Source organism: Psilocybe cubensis, chromosome 5 (genome assembly GCF_017499595.1).
Source record: "Psilocybe cubensis strain MGC-MH-2018 chromosome 5, whole genome shotgun sequence".
Classification (NCBI taxonomy): Eukaryota; Fungi; Basidiomycota; class Agaricomycetes; order Agaricales; family Agrocybaceae; genus Psilocybe; species Psilocybe cubensis.
In genome coordinates, this window is record NC_063003.1 from 741,434 (window position 1) to 762,043 (window position 20,610).

General features: G+C 48.3%; 3 protein-coding genes across 3 annotated transcripts; all 3 read left to right on the forward strand.

Annotated features, from left to right (window-relative positions):
* Positions 1–2,006: 2,006 nt before the first annotated feature.
* On the forward strand, positions 2,007–8,338 carry JR316_0005708 (uncharacterized protein; the record flags this gene model as incomplete). Its single annotated transcript, XM_047891464.1, has 7 exons — positions 2,007–2,086; positions 2,361–2,460; positions 2,503–2,526; positions 2,691–3,195; positions 3,252–4,012; positions 4,263–4,277; positions 5,318–8,338. 7 exons carry the CDS (start codon positions 2,007–2,009, stop codon positions 8,336–8,338), a joined length of 4,506 nt encoding a protein of 1,501 aa, XP_047748813.1.
* Positions 8,339–12,293: 3,955 nt separating this feature from the next.
* Positions 12,294–13,853, forward strand: JR316_0005709 (uncharacterized protein; the record flags this gene model as incomplete). Its single annotated transcript, XM_047891465.1, has 6 exons — positions 12,294–12,315; positions 12,360–12,369; positions 12,900–12,991; positions 13,055–13,153; positions 13,564–13,679; positions 13,758–13,853. Coding segments are annotated over 6 exons (435 nt in total), but the record flags the coding sequence as incomplete, so codon positions are not given.
* A 5,056-nt stretch (positions 13,854–18,909) lies between these two features.
* JR316_0005710 (uncharacterized protein) lies at positions 18,910–19,433 on the forward strand (the record flags this gene model as incomplete). Its single annotated transcript, XM_047891466.1, has 2 exons — positions 18,910–18,995; positions 19,049–19,433. The coding sequence occupies 2 exons, from the start codon at positions 18,910–18,912 to the stop codon at positions 19,431–19,433; spliced, it is 471 nt and encodes a 156-aa protein (XP_047748815.1).
* Positions 19,434–20,610: the final 1,177 nt, after the last annotated feature.

The window sequence follows — 20,610 nt, forward strand, 5'->3', positions numbered from 1 at the left end:
ATGACTCTATTAATGCGGAGTCATCACTTCATCGCTAGTTCCGTCTTTAATTGATATGATGACGTTGGGCCATGGGTACTGCGCATGGGGGTTGAAGGATTGGAATTGGATGGCTGTGATTGCGATTGCAACTGCAACTGGGGAGTGGTCCACGGTCCATCATGACAATCCGTTGGAGTCTAACGGTTAGTCTCACGTCTTACTTTGCCCGTACCGAAATATCACTTATCTGTGTAAGAGTATCGAGAGTCGAAACTGAGATGTTCAATCAACTCAAAGTTTTGCTGGGCGCTTATGACTCTATTAACGCGTCATCGCTAGTTTGAGCACCAGGTGGTTGAAGGATCGGGATTGGGATTGGATAATTGTGGTTGTGGTTGTGATTGGGGAATGCGCCAACGGATATTGGTTATTGGAGGGTTGGAGGGTCGGCTCAAGTTGATCGATGATAGCACTTCTGCATTTCTGCCCGTCCCCGGGCCCGAGATGATGATCGTTCAACGTTCATTGATATTACTTACTAGCACGCTGATGGTCATGACCATGATCAGGTCTATGCGGTGATTGGGTTGTGATTTGTATCAATTCGTGAATCCATCATATGCAATTCCAGCACAGTTGACTGGAGACTGGATATTGTATATTGGAGATTATGATGTGTTTAGACTAAGACTGAAAGCATTGAGCAACACTAAGACCAAGACCACGGCTAGCGCTAGTTTATAAGGAGCGCTAGTGTTGCTGTAGATAGCTTCAAAGTCGAAATCAAAATGAACTTGGGTTGTAATTGGCGTGCGAAATCTGCGTACGTGGACCAGGACTAGTCCACGCGTTGGACCTAAAGTATCCGAATTCTGAGGACCGACTCGATGGGCGTCCCGTTGTCCCCGACTTCCCTAGCTCGCAGAGTCGCAGGGTGGGTATCGTATAATCGTAAAATGCCACAACCACAAGCTCTGCCGCTGCGCAGTAGTAGATATTTCGGGATCCGGAATCCGGGCTCGGAGTTGGATGGGCGTGGACATGTACGTATAGGGATAATGGTTATGGGATGGACATCGGCCCTCGGGTTCGTGATGCGTGTGTTGTTTTTAGAGTATAGTATTGTGTCCTATCCTGTGGTTCTGTGGTTCTGGTTGCTTGTTATAGGTGATTGTTTCCATGCGCGAGCTGCGAGTACTTATGTAGCTGGGGATATTTTAGGTCAAGTGTAATTGGTTGGTGGCTGTTAGTGTTACCTCGATGGTGTTCGATCCGGACCAATCAGTGCCAATGCCAATGCCAATAAATGCCAGCGGCAAGTTATACTGGCATAGTATGGAAATGGAAGTGGGGATGCTGGAATGTGTCAATGTGGGTTTACTAGGATTTCTGGAGATTGTGATTGTCAATGTCAGTGAGACGGATTCATCATTCCGGGATAGTATTTCGATGTCGATTCGGACCTCGGAGATTTCCCGCGCGCGGGTAGCCGTTGAATTGTGAATGACAAGGCGATTTCGGGAGAGAGGGCGGCGAACTTTTGACGAAGACGAGGATGAGGATTCAGGAGGGCAATTTTAGTGGGTACTGCGGGTGGACTTCGGATGCCGGTTGGGATAGTTGGATAAGATTATGTACTACAATACCTGTCCAGCGTGGATGGATGACGACTCTCGGATGTCGCCATCGCGCACAAGGTTTGGTTGGGTATACAGCTGGCGTGGCAAACCTCGTGAAGGATGAGCCGTGTGCACAAGGGTAGAGATCAAGTGTGTGATAGAAGTGTATGGGTATGGGTGGGCGTGGCCGAGGTGGCGAGGGAAAGATAGGCGCACGTGATGGGGCTGGCACTGGCAGTGGCAATGGAGATGCGGGAGAGGAGAGCCACACTTGGCATGGAAATGGAATGAGAATGAGACACGACAAGCTCGTTGCTTTTGCAATTCAACCACCACCACCATCGTCCATTCTATCCTTCACACTACTCTTTCTCCTTCCACAACACCGTCAACACACCGTTCACGATGGCGAGAGACCCGAGTCTGCTCGTCGACGCTGACAGACCCCGCGCCATCGCCCCGGCCGCACCAGCCATCGCACATGTGTGAGTCCAGCCTTTTCCACTTTCTTCTCTCCCCAATTTTTTCAAATCTCCAACCTGCTATCTGCAATCTTCTACCCCACACCAACCGAGACGTCGATCTCTCGCTTATTTCGTTTTTCATTTTATATAACTCGCTTTGCTAACCGAGCCGTACCTCGCTTTCTTTCATTCTCTTACCCTGCCCTCCTATTCCGATCCGCTCTCGCTCTCGGATATACATACTGTGATATGGGCACGGAACACATACACCTACGACGGATATCGACATCGACAGCCAACTCCGCGATCTGCTGATATGCCCCCGCGAAAGCGGTGTCGTCAACTACGTCGTCGATCATGGCATCGCAGAGCAGGATGTATACGCTCCTGGCGTCGTGAGTCCTCCTTTCTCTTTTCGTTAGTGTTTTCGTTTGTAGAGTGGCATGGGCAGGCGGGTGCGGGTGGGTGGGTGTGAAAGGGCACAGTGGACCAACCCCTGAGTGCGATTACGATTGCGATTCGACGACTGGACTTTGAGCTTTGAATCTAATCATCCCATTTCACATTCAAACTCATATCTAAATCTAAATCCAAATCTAACCAATAACCCTCTTTCTCCCCACAGCCCCCGCGCATCCTCGCGAAACTAGGGTTCACACCCAACTCACTCACAGCCCTTCGGCTAGGCGCGGACGACACGCTCGTAGCGGCGGGCGGCCAGGACAGAGAGCTGCATTTATCATATTACACACCATCCTCCTCCTCCTCCTCCTCTCCATCCACGTCCACATCCACTTCAAACCCAAATGCCCTCTCAAATTCAAGCTCAAGCTCATCCACAAACGCATACACACTCGCCTCCCAAACCCGGCTCTCAACAGGCCACCCAACGCGCCTCCCGCGCACACGTCGTCTCTGGACATACGAAACCCGGCTCGTCGGGTCCATCAACAACTCCGTCCTCCTCCTGCCCCCGGGGGCGAGGGGTATGGGCGCTGCGGAGCCCCGCGCGGTGATTAGCAATAATGATTGGTGTGTGAGGGTGTATGATATCCCGATGAGGGTTAAGAGTGCGAGGAGGGAGTTGGGGTTGGTTGGGGAGGTCAAGTTGGATGTGGCTGTTAATCATTGTGAGTTAAATTTAATTCTATATCTATATCTCTATTAACATATACTCCCCATACAGCCTCGTTATCACCAGACGGCCGCACCCTCCTCTCCGTCGGCGACTCGCACAAGATATACTTCCACCAGCTATCAGGCAGCGCGCATCTCACATTCACACCCATCCAGACACTCGACATCCCTCCGCCGTCCGCGACACCGTTTTCGTCGTCCCGCTCGTCGCCTTATTCGCGGGCGCCGTACTCCTCTTCTCCATTCTCCTCCTCCTTCCAATCACCGTACTCCTCCTCCTTTTCATCACCGTACTCCTTTTCCTCTCCATACTCCTCCTATTCATCGCCGTATTCCTCGTACTCCTCCTACCCATACACACCAACCCAAACCCACCCAACAACACTCACAGCAGCATTCTCAACAGCCTTCAACGCAGACGGCAGCAAGTTCGCGGTCGCGAGTCAGGAGGGCGTCGTAGCTGTGTGGGATGTGAGGAGTGTGAAGAGGCCTTTGGGGGTTTGGTGTACGGATCGGATGCGCGGGTCTTCTTCTGGGTCGGGGAGTGGTGCGGGTGGTGGGTTAGGGTCAAGCTCAGGCTCAGGTTCAGGCTTAGGGTCAGGCTCGGGTGGCAATGTAGGAGGAGGACAAGGACAAGGACAAGGAGGCGCAGCATCAGGATACATCCACCCACACACGACCCCCCACCTCTTCGACGACCCCTGGGACTGGACACGCGGCACGCGCGCCCCCGGGTGGTGCGTGCGCAATGTCAAATTCAACGCGGGCGAGGGCGCGCGGATGGGGAAGGAGGTCATGGTGTTTACTGAGGTGGGTGTTTGTGTTTTTTTGGTTTTTTTGTGTTTTTTTGGTTTTTTGTGTTTTTTTGGTTTTTGGTGTTTTTTGGAGAGCTTTCTTTGGGAGTTTTTTGGGGGGGTTTTGGTTTTTGGAGGTGCTTTTTGGTTTTTTTTTTTTTTTTTTTTTTTTGCTTCTGTTCTTTTTTTCTTGTGTTTTTGGGAGGGTCCTTTTGCGGGTTTTTTTCTTTCTTTCTTTTTTTTTTTTTTTTTTTTTTTCTTTTGAGAGAGGGTTGGGTTTGGTGGGTTAGGTTCGGTGGTTGGGTTTGGCGTTTCTGGTGGTTGGGCTTGATGGGTTTTGTGGGTTGGGTGGTTTTGTGGGTTTTTGGCTTTGGCGGGTTTTAGCGGTCGGGTTTTAGCGGTCGGGTTTTGGTGGTCGGGTTTTGGTGGTTGGGTTTTGGCGGTTGGGTTTTGTGGATTTGGCGTTTTTTGGTGGTTGCGCTTGATGGGTATTGCGGGTTTTTTTGGCTTTGTGGGTTGGGTGGTTTTGGTGGTTTTAGGTTTTGGCGGTATGTGTGTGTTTTGTGTTTTGGAGGTTTTGGCGGGTTGTGTTTGGGGTTTCTGGTGGTTTTAGTGGTTTTGTGTTTTGTGTTTTGGAGGTTTTGGCGGTTTTGGTGGGTTGTGTTTTGAGTTTTGGTGGTTGTGTTTTGTGTTTTGTGTTTTTGGGTGTTTTGTGTTTTGTGTTTTTGTGTTTTGTGTTTTGAGTGTGTTTTGTGTTTTGGTGTTTTGTGTTTTGTGTTTTGGGCTTTGGCGGTTTTGTCGGTTTTTGTGGGTTTTGTGTTTTGGCGATTTGTGCTTTGTGTTTTGGTGGTTTTGATGGTTGTGTTTTGGTGGTTCTGTGTTTTGTGTTTGGGCGGTTTTGGAGGTTTTGGCGGTTTTGGCGCTTTGTGTTTTGTGTGTGTTTTGTGGTTGCGCTTTATGTCTGCTTTTTTGTGAATTTATGATTTCTTTCGCGTTGTATTTTTCTATTTCCCCACTAACCAATCTCTTATACTCATTCTCTCTTCTTTCTTCTCTTTCTTCGCATTTTCCCTCTTTCTCTTCTCTCTTTCTTCTTCTTTCATTTACCCTCTCTCTTCTCTCTTCTCATCCTCTCATTCTCCCCTCTCTCTTCTCTCTTCTCTCTTCTCTCTTTCTCTATCCCTATTCTCCCCGTATATCTTCACTCACTAACACACCCTCTCTCCCCCCCTTCCCTTCCAAACCCAACCAAAAAAAAACACCCAACCAACCAAATACCGAAAAAAAGCACACAAGCAAAATCCACATAATAGACGCCCAGACCTTCGACTCGCACGATATAGTCACCGTTCCGACCGTGTTTAGTCCGCCTCGCAAGGCGGGTGCGGGTGGGAGGGTGAGGCCTCAGAGTCAGAGTCAGACTACGAATCCGCGGGTGCGTGTGAGAGGAGGTGTGGGTGCCGCGAATGGAGGAGCGAATGGAGGAAGTGTTGGCGGTGTAGGAGCGGGAGCGGGAGCGGGAGCAGGAGCAGGAGCAGGAGCAGCACCGAGCGGCCGACCGAGACTCGGAACAGGAACAGGAACAGGAACAAGAACGAGACCAAGACCGAGGCTTACAAGGACCACGAGCGGCGTGAGCGCCTCCGCTGCATCTGCAGGTGTTGGTGCCGCCGCGCCTGCTTCTGCTATACCTTCTGCTGTAGCTTCTGCTTCGACTACAGCTTCGGCTTCGACTACAGCATCTGCAACACTAGCTAGACAGTCCCCGCCGACAAGCTCAAGCACGACCGCGTCGATCGCAGGGGAGATCGCGAGCGCTGTTGACGTGGACGTGAACATGGGTATGGCGCGGGGTTTAGCGCTGGTTGGCGGTGTTGGCGGTGCTGCTTCGGGTCTTGAGGGTTCGAGTGGAAACGCAGATGTCGACCTGGATGCAGACGCAGACGAGGATGAAGACGCGGGCATGGACATAGACGTCGCGCTAGCAGCTGCACAGCGCGCTCTGGCGCGGCGCCGGCGGCGTGTGCGCGGGCCTGTTCGCGTGGGTGTACCCGTGCGAGATACCGAAAATACGGAGAGCATGGATGTGGACAGAGAGGGAGACGGAGGAGGAGAGAGAGAAGGAGGTGGAGGTGGAGACAGAGACAGAGAAGGGGAACGCGCGCGTGCTCATGCGCGTGCGATGGCGCTTGCGTTGCCTGTAAGCCACGCGCGTGCGGAGGGCGAAGCAGAAGCGGAATCTCCTGGCGCTGGTACTAGTACTAGTGCAGGGCTCTCGCCGTTGAGACGGTCCGTGACGGATCCTTCTCCTTCTTCTGGTTCTGGTTCTGGCTCTACTTCAGGACAGCAACAGCAACAGCAACAGCAGCAACAGCAGCAACAGCAGCAACAGCAACCAAGCATCGTCCGAGCGCTAGGCGACGCGTTCCGGATCGCGATTCCCTCTTCGTCTTTGTCTCCATCTTCGGGTTCTGCTTCGGGTTCGGTTCCGGGTTCTGCGTCACATGCTGCGAGTGGGAGTACGAGTACGAGTGGGGGTGCGAGGACGCGTACTCGTGCACACGCGCACGCGCATACACGCGGATCGCACTCGAGTTCAAATGCGCGCTCGCCTGCGCGCCGGACGACGAATACAAGCACACCGAGGTCACCACCCACACATAATCATACATCAAGGTCTTTACCCACACCTACACCGCCTACCCATACGCATACGCCTACACCGCCTACCCATACGCACACGCATACGCACACACCCACACCCACACCACCGCCAATGACGCGCACACCCGCACACAGCGGATACTCGCCGCCCGCTAGCATTGGGGATTCGACGTGGCGCACGCTTGGGGGAGGGATTGGCGTGCGTGGGCCGTGGGGTGTTTCGCATGTTGGTACGAGTGCGAGTGCGAGTGTGGGAGGGGATGAGAGGATGGATGTTGTTCAGCATGGGGATGGGAGTGGGAGTGGAGAGGATGAGGAGGGAAGTGAGAGTGAGAGCGAGAGCGAGATGTTCCATGTGCTTGACGAGACGGAGCTCGCGAGGCGCGCGCGCGAGAGAGCGAGGATGCGGGTTGTTGGTGATGATGATGACGATGATTATGAGTACGAGTACGAAGAGGAAGAGGAGGATGGGGATTTGGAGTATACTGAAGGCGAAGGGGAGGGAGAGACGGATGCGGACGGCGAGACTGAGACCGAGACGGAGACGGAGCAGGAGGAGGGCATCGTGGTTGTGCCGGACTTGGGGGATCGGGAGGTGGAGAGCGAGGTGCATGCGCTGCTTGCTGTGCATGGTATACCCAGCCGCATTGGCGGTAGGAGGAGGAGGAGCAGGGAGGATAGTATGGATGTGGATGAGGTTGGTGGGTTGCATCAGGGAGAGGAGGAGGAGGAAGAGCAAGGAATGTACCGCTATGATGAAGATGATAGACGCGAGCGCGTGAGGCAGGCGCTGCATGACGCGCGGGATTATCGGTATGACGTCAATGACGAGGATGTCAACGACGATGATCGGGATGAAGAGCAGGAGCAGGACTGTGTGGAGGGTCAGTCGAGGAGTGTGTCCCCTTCGCGCTCCGTGCTTGGACGCCGGCGCAGGCGTATCAGACAGGGTGCGAGTGCTACTTCAAGTGGATATATTTCAGGGGGGAGTGGTGTAGGGATGAGACGGGCTGGGTTTAACCTCGCGTCCATGTCCACATCGGCGAGGTATGGGAGTGCTGGGCCGTCGCGGTTAGGTGGCGGTGCGGGTGTGGGTATGGAAGAGGATGAAGATGAGGAGGGGGAGGAGGGGTGGGGGTCTGGTGTGCATTATGGCGGTCTAGCCTCTGGAAACACGAGCGACGCGGACAAACGCGTCCGCCCGCGCCGCGCCGGCTCGGGCTCACATCGCGGTACAGGTACACACACTCCCACATCTACATCTGCATCTGCATCTACACACGCACACGCACATACGCGCGCGAGTAAAACCACGTTGTCGTCATCTTCGTCGTCCCCATCGGCGGCGGGAGCGAGGTTCGCAGGGCGCGTGGGGATATACGACGAGTTGGATATTGCCGGTGTGTGCTTTGACCCGTGGGGAGAGAAGATGTATGTGCTTGGAGTGGGCGCGGCGGGGTCTGCTTATGGGTATGGGTACGGTTACGGTTACGGTTACGGTGGTGCTTATGGGGTTGGGTACGCGGTTGGGGGTGCGGGTGCGGGTGTGGGTGCGGGTGGGTATGGAGGAGCAGGCGGAGGAGGAGGAGGAGAGGAAGAGGAAGGTGTAGGTGCTGTTGTCGAATGGAGTGTGAGAGGTGCTGAGAAGAGGTGGTGGGTTGATGAAGGGTGGATGTGAGGTTTTTTCTTGCTTTGTTTTCGTGTTTTTTTCTGGTTGTGTTTGTGGTTGTGTTTTTGTGTTTTGTGTTTTTCTGGTTGTGTTTGTGTTTTTGGTTGTGTTTGTATTTTCTCTCTCTGTTTTGCTTGATTCTTTGCTCAACATCCAACATCCACATCCAACTTCTATCTTCTATCGTCTCCTCGCTACCTCCCCATTATGAAAAACAAATCGTAAAAATCGCTTCATTTCATTTTTTTTGGTCGGTCGGTTGTAATAACTAGTCTAAGGACGGTGTATGTGTACAGTATCTGTATGTGTATGTTTGAATTGTAACATGTAACATTAGTTTGCTTGTTGTAAAATTAAAATTAAATGTTCTTTTCTCTTCTCTACTCTTTACTCTCTACTCCTGCTCTACTCTCTCTGCCTAGTGCCTAGTCCTTCTATCTTCTCTTCTTGCGAGGTTGCAACTTTTTTCCCCTTTTTTGTACAGTTTTATTCTTTTTTCTGACGTACAAAAGGCTTAAACTGTGCTTTTGCTATATCGACTATGACTATGACAGCTGCATACAGTATCTTGGCTTCTTACCTGTACTCGTATCCGTTCGTGTTTGTACTATTGCTACTAGTATTACTACTACTCTCCTACCATTAAGCTCTATAAATCATGCATCTGGATCTGCATTCGTTTCTATTCATTCAGAGTCTCCTGTCTCTCTGTCTTCAGTCTTAGGAGAGTGTAACTTTAAGTATGACTCGGACGCGTTACTGATTGCACGCGACGCGACACGACATGACACGACGTGATAATTGATCGCGTCGCGTCGTCGTGTCGCGCCGCGTTGGTGGCTGCGGCTGACCTTGACTTCTGACTTCTGACTTCTGACTGCTGACTGCTGACTGCTGCCAACTATAATATATAATGGCTAATGGCGGCTGACTCGTGATGGACGGCTGACGCGCTGAATCGTGATGGACTCTATGGCTGACACTGAAGCGTAGGGTAGGGTATATAACCCCCCACATCTCCCGTTTGAATTCTTTCATCAGCCCATCCAAGGTTCAAGGTTCAAAGAGCTTGTTTGTTTGTTTGCTGGTCAATCCGTTCATGTGGCTGGAGGTAGAACCTGAGGTAGAGCCCAAGGTACGCAGCATTCCATTCCATTCTCTTCTCCTCGCTTCCTCGCCTCCTCCCTTGCTCAATTATCTCAATTATCTCAATTATTGTAGGATGGGACCGCTCGAGAATTATCTCGCGTACTCTTCCTCCTCTTCCTCCTTCTCTCCTCCGCGTCCTTGGTCGCTCCAGTCCCTGTGAACCGTCCGATGACCTAGTCAAGATACGTCACGGACGACCCCAACCACAACCACCATCGCACACGGCCACACACAGCGCTGCGCTGCGATGCGTACGTGCATGTGTATATACCCGAATCCGGATCGCAGCTCGTCAAGAACGCTCGATTCACCTCTAACCCCTTAAAACCAAAAAACCAAAAAACCAAAAAAAAATAAAGTGTACTGAGAACGAGAGCTGAGGTTGGGTTGGGATGGGTTGGGATGGGATGGGATGGTAAAGGCATGTCCTCCTCCAACCTTTAATATTTGATATTTTAAACTTGAAGTGCTGAATAGAATGGGTTGTTTTGGGTGGGCACTTAGATCAAGGCTTTGAGCTCCGCTCGCTTCTTTACTATTCTTGTCCCAGTCTGACGACAACGGAAGCCTGTTGAAGGACGAGGGTTTGGAATGGTGAAGGTGTGTCTTTTCCCCCCTAACTTTTATTATTTCATCGTTTCATTAATTTTGGGTGGTAGATAAAGGCTTTGAGCTCCGCTCGCCTCTTCACCCTCCCTACCCTCATTCGACGACCAATACCTATACCCCGCTGAGATGAGGGTTTGAAATGGTGAAGGCAAGTCCTACGTCCCTCATTATTATACAATTCGGGGTATTAACTTGGTTTATTTGTGGTAGATAAAGGATTGAGCTCCGCTCGCCTCTTCACCCTCCTTGCCCTCGTCTCACGACAACGGAAGCCTGCTGAAGATGAGGACTTGTGATGATGAAGGTTTGCTATATTCCTCATTATAACATTTTTTGGGTGCTGAATGTTAATGATTTAGATAAAGGCTTTGAGCTCTGCTCGCCTCTTCATTATCCACGCCCTCGTTTGACGACCTGTACCTAAACCCCGCTGAAGATGAGCGTTAGGAATGGTGAAGGCAAGTCCTATATCCCTCATTATAACATTTTTTGGGTGCTGAATGTTAATGGTACTTGTAGATAAAGGACTGAGCTCCGCTCGCCTCTTCACCCCCTCACGCCCTCGTTTCTTGACCAACAACAAAACCCCGTTGAAGATGAAGGTTTGGAATGGTAAAGGTCTGCTACACCCCTCATTATAATATTTCTGGGTACTGAATGTTAATGATATATATAGATCAAGGATTGAGCTCCGCTCGCCTCTTTACTATCCATTCCCTCGTCTGAAGACAACGGAAGCCTGCTGAAGATGAGGGTTTGGAATGGTGAAGGCAAGTCCTATATTCCTCATTATAATATTTCTGGGTACTGAATATTAAGATTTAGATAAAGGATTGAGCTCCGCTCGCCTCTTCATCCTCCTTTCCCTCGTCTGACGACAACGGAAGCCTGCTGAAGATGAGGGTTTGGAACGGTGAAGGTCTGTCCTATATCCCTCATCATTATCCAATTTTTAGGGTGCTAACACATGGATTATTTGTGGTAGATTAAGGCTTTGAGCTCTGCATGCCTCTTTACCCTCCCTGCCCTTGTTTCTTGGCCAACAACAAAACCCCGTTGAAGATGAAGGTTTGGAGTGGTGAAGGTACGTCCTATACCCCTCATCATTATCCAATTTTTAGGGTACTAACACATGGATTATTTTGGGTGGTAGATAAAGGCTTCGAGCTCCGCTCGCCTCTTCATTATCCACGCCCTCGTTTGACGACCTGTACCTAAACCCCGCTGAAGATGAGGGCTTGTGACGGTGAAAGTGTGTCCTATATCCCTCATTATAACATTTTTTGGGTGCTGAATGTTAATGGTACTTGTAGATAAAGGACTGAGCTCCGCTCGCCTCTTCACCCCCTCACGCCCTCGTTTCTTGACCAACAACAAAACCCCACCTGAAGATGAGGTTTTGGAATGGTAAAGGTCTGCTACACCCCTCATTATAATATTTCTGGGTACTGAATGTTAATGATATATATAGATCAAGGATTGAGCTCCGCTCGCCTCTTTACTATCCATTCCTTCATCTGAAGACAACGGAAACCTGCTAAAGATGAGGACTTGTGATGGTGAAGGTACATCTTATATCCTTCATTAATTAGTGATTTTTGGGATATTGACACTTGATTTGATTTGGGTGGTACTCAGATAAAGGCTTTGAGCTCCGCTCGCCTCTTCACCCTCCTTTCCCTCGTCTGAAGACAACGGAAACCTGCTGAAGTGAGGGTTTGGGAATGGTGAAGGTGTATCCTATATCCCTCATTATTATACGATTTTCGGGGTATTAACACATGGATTATTTGTGGTAGATAAAGGCTTTGAGCTCTGCTCGCCTCTTCATTATCCACGCCCTCGTTTGACGACCTGTACCTAAACCCCGCTGAAGATGAGGGCTTGGAATGGTGAAGGTCTGACCTCTATCCCTCACTATACGATTTTTGGGTTATTAACTTGGTTTATTTTGGATGGTAGATAAAGGATTGAGCTCCGCTCGCCTCTTTACCCTCCCTACCCTCATTCAAACAACAATTTATCCCTAGCTGAAGATGAGGTTTTGGAATGGTGAAGGTCTGTCCTGTATCCTTCATTAATTATGCGATATTCTGGGATGTTAATACTTGATTTATTTTGGGAACTAGATAAAGGCCTTGAGCTCTGCTCGCCTCTTCATTATCCACGCCCTCATTCAACAACCGATACCTATACCCCGCTGAAGATGAGGGCTTGGAATGGTGAAGGTACGTCCTCTATACTCTAACCTTTACTATTTGATGTTTTAAAGTGCTGACTTGGTGTGTTTTGGATGGTAGATAAAGGATTGAGCTCCGCTCGCTTCTTTACCTTCCCTGCCCTCGTTTCTTGGCCAACAACAAAACCCCGCTGAAGATGAGGGTTTGGAATGGTGAAGGTACGTCCTCTATACTCTAACCTTTACTATTTGATGTTTTAAAGTGCTGACTTGGTGTGTTTTGGATGGTAGATAAAGGATTGAGCTCCGCTCGCTTCTTTACCTTCCCTGCCCTCGTTTCTTGGCCAACAACAAAACCCCGCTGAAGATGAGGGTTTGGAATGGTGAAGGTCTGTCCTGTATCCTTCATTAATTATGCGATATTCTGGGATGTTAATACTTGATTTATTTTGGGAACTAGATAAAGGCCTTGAGCTCTGCTCGCCTCTTCATATCCTTGCCCCCATTTGGCGACCGATACCGAAAACCCGTTAAGATGAGGGCTTGGAATGGTGAAGGTATGTTATTTTTCCTCTAGCCATCGTCATATCATTTTGTTGGGGTGCTGAATACAAATGATACTTGTAGATAAAGGACTGAGCTCCGCTCGCCTCTTTACCTTCCCTACCCTCGTTTCTTGGCCAACAACAAAACCCCGTTGAAGATGAAGGTTTGGAATGGTGAAGGTATGCTACATCCCTCATTAATTATATGATTCGAGGTACTAACACATGGTTTATTTTTGCTAGATAAAGGATTTGAGCTCCGCTCGCCTCTTTACCCCCCACGCCCTCATTTCTTGGCCAACAACAAAACCCCGTTGAAGATGAAGGTTTGGAATGGTGAAGGTACGTCCTATATCCCTCATCATTATCCAATTTTTAGGGTACTAACACATGGATTATTTGTGGTAGATAAAGGCTTCGAGCTCCGCTCGCCTCTTTACTGTCCATTCCCTCATCTGAAGCCAACCACACCCAAGGGAGGATGAGGGCTTGTGATGGAAGGTATGGAGTCCCTCTAATCTTTATCCTTCATACATTTTTTTCGACCAGCGTCCCTTTCCGCCTCTTTTTCATTTCACTTTTTTTAATTCTTTCACTGAATATGAATAATACATAGACATCGCTCGAGCATTAGCTCCCGTACTTCCGCCACCTCTCTGAGTACCCCGATGGCCTATACATCGGATAATGTATACGCATGCTCGTCAAGAAAGCAAGCGACACGCAGAAATAAATAAAAAAATACAACCCAGGTGTGTCACCTCCATCCCCATCCCCCATCATCATCAAGCTACCAACTAACGCAAATCGGATTCAGAAAACCCAAAAACCCACTTCGCCCACTTTCGTGCGCGAGACCCCAAAAAAAGTGAGTGAATTTCCGAACCCAATCTGCATCATGATAATCCAAACCTAACCATGAATCTGTCATAATCATATTATATAGAAAGATGGTCCCGGGAGTTTCTCGCTCTCCGGCCCTCTACATCAGTTCGCATACGAACGCAATTTCAAATTAAATACCCCAAAGCAGCATCGGAAGGTTAGGAACGCGCCACCACCGCCATCTTTGATATAAGTTAGGATAGGAGATGGTAATCATCTTCCATGCTGCAAAAGCTCCAGTGGGGGTGGTCTCCGTCCCCCGCTGTAATGAACGTGCATGTCATTGTCAAGGATAGCTGGGGGGCATGCGATGGTCGAGGTGCGTCCCGATGCCCATACCTATTCTTTTATCTACCAGCGTGCTGATTCTAAGTGCTAGTCGAGATAAACGATCGAGCTCCGCTCTCCTCTCGATCTCCACCATCTATGCCCCTCCCCGTCCGACGACGACGACAACCACACCCCCATTGCAAAGCAGTCGTAGTTGACGACGTCACGCTCGCACTGCAACAATATACCCGGGTCGCTCAGCTCGCCAAGAAAGCAGGCAACCCAACGCACAAGTTGAATAGATTAAATACAAAAAATCCAACGTCGCTGCACTACGCGCGAGACCCAAAAAAATCGTGTATAATAGTAAAACCCCTAGCAAAAAAAAAATATAAAAAGTGTAAAACGGGTTCTGCCTGGACGAAACTGAGTGTCCTGTGGGATTTGACATGAAACACAATAGGCGCTCATACACCCGCGCTCAATTGGTCAACAAGCGACTTAACCAGCACCGCTTGGTGATAAAAAAAGCCGCAAACATACCCTTTACGTGCTCACCTTCTCTTGTTTTTTTTTCAAGTTCTCTCCTTTGATCGGTACCCCTGGGAATAATTTCGGGCACGTCGGTCACTTCAAGGTATCGCGTCGTTCGTCTTTTTGGACTTCAACATAACTACACATCTTTCTTCATCACCAGTCCTCCTCCCCGACCATCACACCGTCCAGCCAGCTTCTAGACAATCTGTTGCTCCGTATCATACAAGTCTCTGGGACCTACGGGACCCTCCTTTATCGTATCACGTATCACTAGACAAGACAACATCTCATCCAAACGGACCGCGAATCGTCTCAATCACAACTAGTATCTATTGGAGCGAAGTACCGAAGTACCTTGTCAGCGCCCACCGCCATACCCAAGCGAGCAGTACCTGGAGGGTCCAGCAACCAAAAAAAAAGGCAAGGAGTGGACGGCGGTTACTATGGATGCCAAGACAAGTTTTCACTCTAGACGATCGGGAAGTTGCGACTTCCGCTTGCTAGTTGCGAAGTGGTTGCGTCGGGCCCCGAACTAATGACCATACAATTTTGTCCTTAACAAGCGCTAGCGGTCGTCATTTCTGGATGTTGAGATCATCCCATGTCTTTGAAGTTCGAATCCGGGAGCAGACAGACAACTTGAAGCACAGGGACGATCCACGTACTCGACCTTTCAGAACAATTTAACTTTGGGGGAGGATTGGGATGTCGCAAACTGAAAACTTGGCCAGGTTGGTTCTCGAACACACGGATTGTAAGCGCCCACCAAATCGTCAGGCGAAAGAATGTGACTTTGAGCCATAGGTAAAGCAGAAATAGCCTGGCAATAAGGTGTCCCCAAAAAGTGCCAAGAACCGGTACCGATGCTCGATTAATAGATATCTGAATTAACAGGGAGCACACAGCGGGCGCCGCAAGGGCGCTCTAGGTCACATCATGGATTGAATCCAATTAGACAGACTGTGATGTTGATTTCAGTTTTGTGTGCAAGGTTAGGTTCGCTCTGGGAAACCTGCTCCTGAAGATCCTGAAATGCCACATCGATATCGTCCTTGATTGATAAATGGACGGATAAAACGGAGCGGAAACATTCTTGACTTTGTCGTCCGTGGTGCGCAAAGTTGAGGATATTCAATTGAAGTAAGGATAGGGATTGTGGGTTTTGAACTTTAAGGGCAGGCGGCATGACGTGGATAGTTGTAAAAATAATGATGAGCCATTCACATTACTATATTGAACAAAGTATACAGAGAGTGTGAGTGTGGGGAACTGAAAAAGAAGATAAGGTTTCAAATATTGTTCACGAGAACATATTTGATGATGGGGAGCGTACCTTTAGCCTATCTAGCGCATAAATATTGCCCCTATCAGCCGAGAACTGTTGTGTATCCGCATCACCAGGTCCAATCAGTAAAATGTTTCTGTAGGCCAACTTACGCTGGTCCATCTGCAAGCTCCTTTGTCATAAATAGGTAAAACAGTAGATCCGACCATACACGCCCTGAAGCAAAGTGAGGCATTCAAAAGACCGTCTTTGATAAAGAGTTGCGATGGCGTCAGTTTGGCTAAACATAGAATTTCAGGGCCATTTATAGATTCGGAGCGAGCACGAAAGGTCGACCTGTTGCATACAGTTTGACGAGGCAAAGTCGAGACGCGTCAAGGATCCTGGCATCCGAGAATTGCGTCATTACAATCCTAGAGAGAGCACTCATTCTTATTTCTAAAGAATCAAGTGAACTGGGATCATGATACCATAAATGAAAACACAGAGATTTTTAGATCAAAGCATTCCTTTGACGAGCCAGACGATGAACTTCGTTGTCCATCGGACTTCTCGTTGGCGTCCTTGCCATTCGGTTGTGTGGCTCCTGATATTTCTTATTTCTCGTTGAAGATCCTTTTGGAGCGCCAAAAGTGGCGGGTCAGAGATGGTATGCGTCTTTTCTGGGGAGGCGATGGAGCTTGCGTGCTGCGCCGAAGGAATGATCAATAGAAAGGAAAGTTCAGTATCGATGTGGGCGGATCGTGAGTTGAGATTCGTAGACCCAAAGAGGGTTAGAACAGGAAGACTCGAAGAACTCGGAGAAAGCCAAATGCCTGTAAAGAAACGTGAAAAAGGTGCCTTCCAAGAATTTCTAGATATTTGCAATATGGAATAGGTTTACCTTTCGCATGGTATGTCCACCCTGGCCTTTCCCATTCGCTCAATAAGATACCTTGCCCCTGTTCTGGGGACTTTCCTTGCCAAATTCTTCCCGCTCTGGAAACCGCTTTCATGAATCTCTTCTCGTACAATGTGTAACCTTCCGGAATGCGGCCTGAGATTCCTTTTGAACCATAGAAGCCATTTGCCTAACAATCAGATTAGATATCAGTATTCCCACGCAAAAAGGCAGATTACCTTTGGACTAGAAGCTACAATGCGACAATCAACGCCAGAAGCCTTCATGATAAGGTCCTGGTAAGGTCTATACAGACTGAAATAGCCACTAGTTAGGTCAAGTAACGGACGTGACATTTGGCCGATATTGCGGAAAAGAGATTTGAAAATGGACTCTTCTTCCCTGATATTGAATTGCCCCGCTTGGATAATCGGAAAGAGAAGTGCCTCATTGGGATTATTTGGTTCTTTGCTGGTTATGGACGGGTTCAACTTCCGATATTTTGCCTGAAATTTCGAAAAGGCCGACTCTGCGATAGAATTAAAATGGTGCGGATGCGTATTTGAATTAGACCAGAGGAGCGTGTAGGCGTCGTTCGTATATGAGTGTGGATTGAGTTGGAGAGTCGACTTTGAGGAATGACTAATAGCAGGTAATAGAGTAAATGAAAAGTTCTTGACAGTTTGAATAAAGTCGAAACAATATTGGGCGATATTTGGTTGACTGGAGAAATGAACATAGCGATCTTGACGATTGGTAAAATAGGATTTGTTTAAATTGGCTCTGGAAAAATACAGTTAAACATCGTCAAGTATGCCTGATGAAGAGACACCATACCCACTAATCATGACATTGTCATCTGCCCCGTAAATTTTGGCGTGCCACGTCCCCCATCCTTCGTTAAACCGGGGAGGAACTAATTTCGCGAGAATACCTCGGAGACTTGGGCTACGAAACATGGAAACATGCACACGCGATGGAAATTCTCGAAGCAAAGGGAGTAAGATATGAGCCGTAGAATCCCGCCCTGGACGTGTCGACCGATTAAAATCAAGCAACAGATCAACGTTAAGGCTCGGAATATCGCGCATTCTACGCGCTATGGTTGATATCTACAAAGAAATAAGGTAAATTCACAACATTGCCTTCGTAAGCCACGTACAAGCTCGTCCTCTTCTGACCCGATGTATAAGGAAGATAGAAAAATCCGCCTTTCCGCTTGATTTATCATATTCTATAAAAATTTAGATATAAGAAAGACGAGAGAAAGGACGACATACCAAAAGTGTCGAGTAGAACTGAGGTGGTTCGCTCAAAATGCGAATTGAGGAAGCAGGGATTGGAAAAACCGGTTGGGTATCAACTAGTTCCGAGGCAAAAGCGCGTACTGATTGGTCTACAAATGTCGTGGATATCCATCTCCGTGAACTTGGGTGAGATATTCGAGAAAATAATGGTGCTTTCCCAAGGGAAAGACGTCGCCACATAGAAAGGAACACAGACGTTCGTGAACGCACCCACCAAAGCGAAACTGCCGCTGCTTGGCTTGCACCTCCAAATAAAACAGCTTATCACGTGATAATCATTGAATCCATTCTAAATCCAAGTTGTGACACTGACTCTGCTGGCTCTTCAGCGTAATGTGACTCGTACGTATCGCGGTCTCCACCTTACCACCTAACAGCCTCCTTGCATCAAGAAAAGCACTGGAAAAACAGAAAATGAATTCATTTGAAAAGGTATATCAAATATCCATTTAGGCAATCTGTAAACTCATATGAATCACTGTTATGATCACTAGTAGTAGTAGTAAGCAATGTTACATGACACATGTGTGAATGATTCGCGCGCTGAAATATACATCGGGCCGCCGAATGTCTGTCCTATTCTCAACACAACCCATACATTGATATTTCTCCCCCAGGTCCTCCTCCGTAAGTAAATATCGTAAATTCGATCAAAGCGCCCTGGTGAATTTTTCGTAAATTCTGGATTAGGCGCCCATCAACGAATATCAGTGATTCTTCAGACTTCGAAGTATAGACATGCGTCATCTCCATCTACTCCTTTGATAGGCTATATCATGAACCTGGTAATGCTAGGATCCCACATTCATCTTGGTTATCGTGATTTGAATGTATGAGTCAAATTGACGCAGACGTCCCATTTACTCTTTATATTCCCCCTTATAATCCCCACCTTCCAATCCAGCCTCTCAGGACTCCCCCACCTTTAGTACATATGGAAAAAGGCCAAGAGGAGGTCGACGTAGCCGAATCTTTTGTCACCGCCTTTTACCATGACTCGGAAGATGAAGACGTCTCTGTGTATGTGTTGGATTGCCAATGCGCAGACCTCAATCGCTTACCTCTTCTTGCAGTCAAACCAGGAATGAAGATATATTTGAGCTATATTGGAACTCTCGACCGTTAACACCACTGGAACGAAGAAATCCTGAAGATGCGACCACAGGTTGCACTGGTGATCCAACCAGCCAGATATTTCTGATAGGCCCAAAAATGCTATCTCATGACAATAGCCAGAGCGTCAGAGAAGATATCATCAGATCAAAAAGCAACGTGGGGTCGACTGAGAATAGAGAGGAGAGCGATGCAGCTCCAGCAACCAAAAGGACAATGCCAGAAAGCGAAACAGCTTCAGAAGTATGCAAAATAGACTCTGTTACTTCGCCCACGCTGACCGAGTACACCGGTAACCGTTTTCAGGGTCTACCGGAAGAGAAGACACCTGTCGAGGAGGTCTAAATCAATATCCTTGAAGTAAATTCAAGCTTTTATCAATGATGTAACTAGAGCAGCTGGAACAAACCAGAGTTTAGGTTGATTTGCTGATACTTTAGGGTTTCTATCCCTAAAAACTGACCGGAGGTGACATTAAATTTTTTGCACACATCGTCCCATACGGGAAAAAGCGCCCATGAAATCCATATTTTACAATTCAGACCTGGCTTAGAATATGTGTACTTGCATTTGATCACATCAGGCTATTAGTTAGGGGCAGTACCGTCCCTTATGGTTTGATATTCAATATCATAACAATTCAGGGTCAGGTCAGGACCCACATAAAACCTGTAAATCTAGAGACTTTCCAAATTCTAGAACCGTATGGACGTCTAACTGAGGAATATCCATTTGTACCTATATTTGTTTCTTGGGCAGTGGGGCTAGTAACGCTATGCCATGATTGCCATCCAATCTCAATCTCACACGGTGGTCAACCACCGAGAAAGATGTCACCGCCACTTTGTCATCCATAATTCCATCACGATGGGTATGTTCACTGACCACACCCTTTCCTATATACTATATTACTATTATATCCTGACCCAAATGTGTCATCGGAGCGAAAATTACCGCCGAGTAGTGTTTCATGGACATATAGCTCAAAAATTAGGACGATGCCGAGGTAGCTAGGATATTATGACTCTCTACCCGGGAAGGTTTGATAATCTTTACAAAAGGGTGCCTTGTTAACAAATCTGCAAAACCTACACTTCGCGAAGCTGCCAGGCGCTTATGGGCGTAGTCCACTCCTTATTAGTGACTTTTTTCGGGTCTTGGCTATGCAATCATCAATCCGATGTACATTGTAAGTTGCTCCGACTAGTAAAGGTGTCGAAGGGAGATATCATTGGAGATATAGAATATAAGGAGGTGTGACGCTCATAGGGAGGCCGATTATTCTTAGTGCATACGGATAGCAGAGATTCCCGAGATCTGTTTTTGGACCTGCGGATACGGCAGGTTATACTTATACTGACAAGCCATTTCGGGTCCGTCGTCTGCGAACTTACATGACGTGAAAAAGTGACGTACTAGTTTACTGTCCTAAATCGTGAATGCTTTAACAGTCGTACAGCCTTCAAGCGGTAGGATTCTCAGTTGCACAATTGCGCACTAGGTGAACTATGGATAATATAAA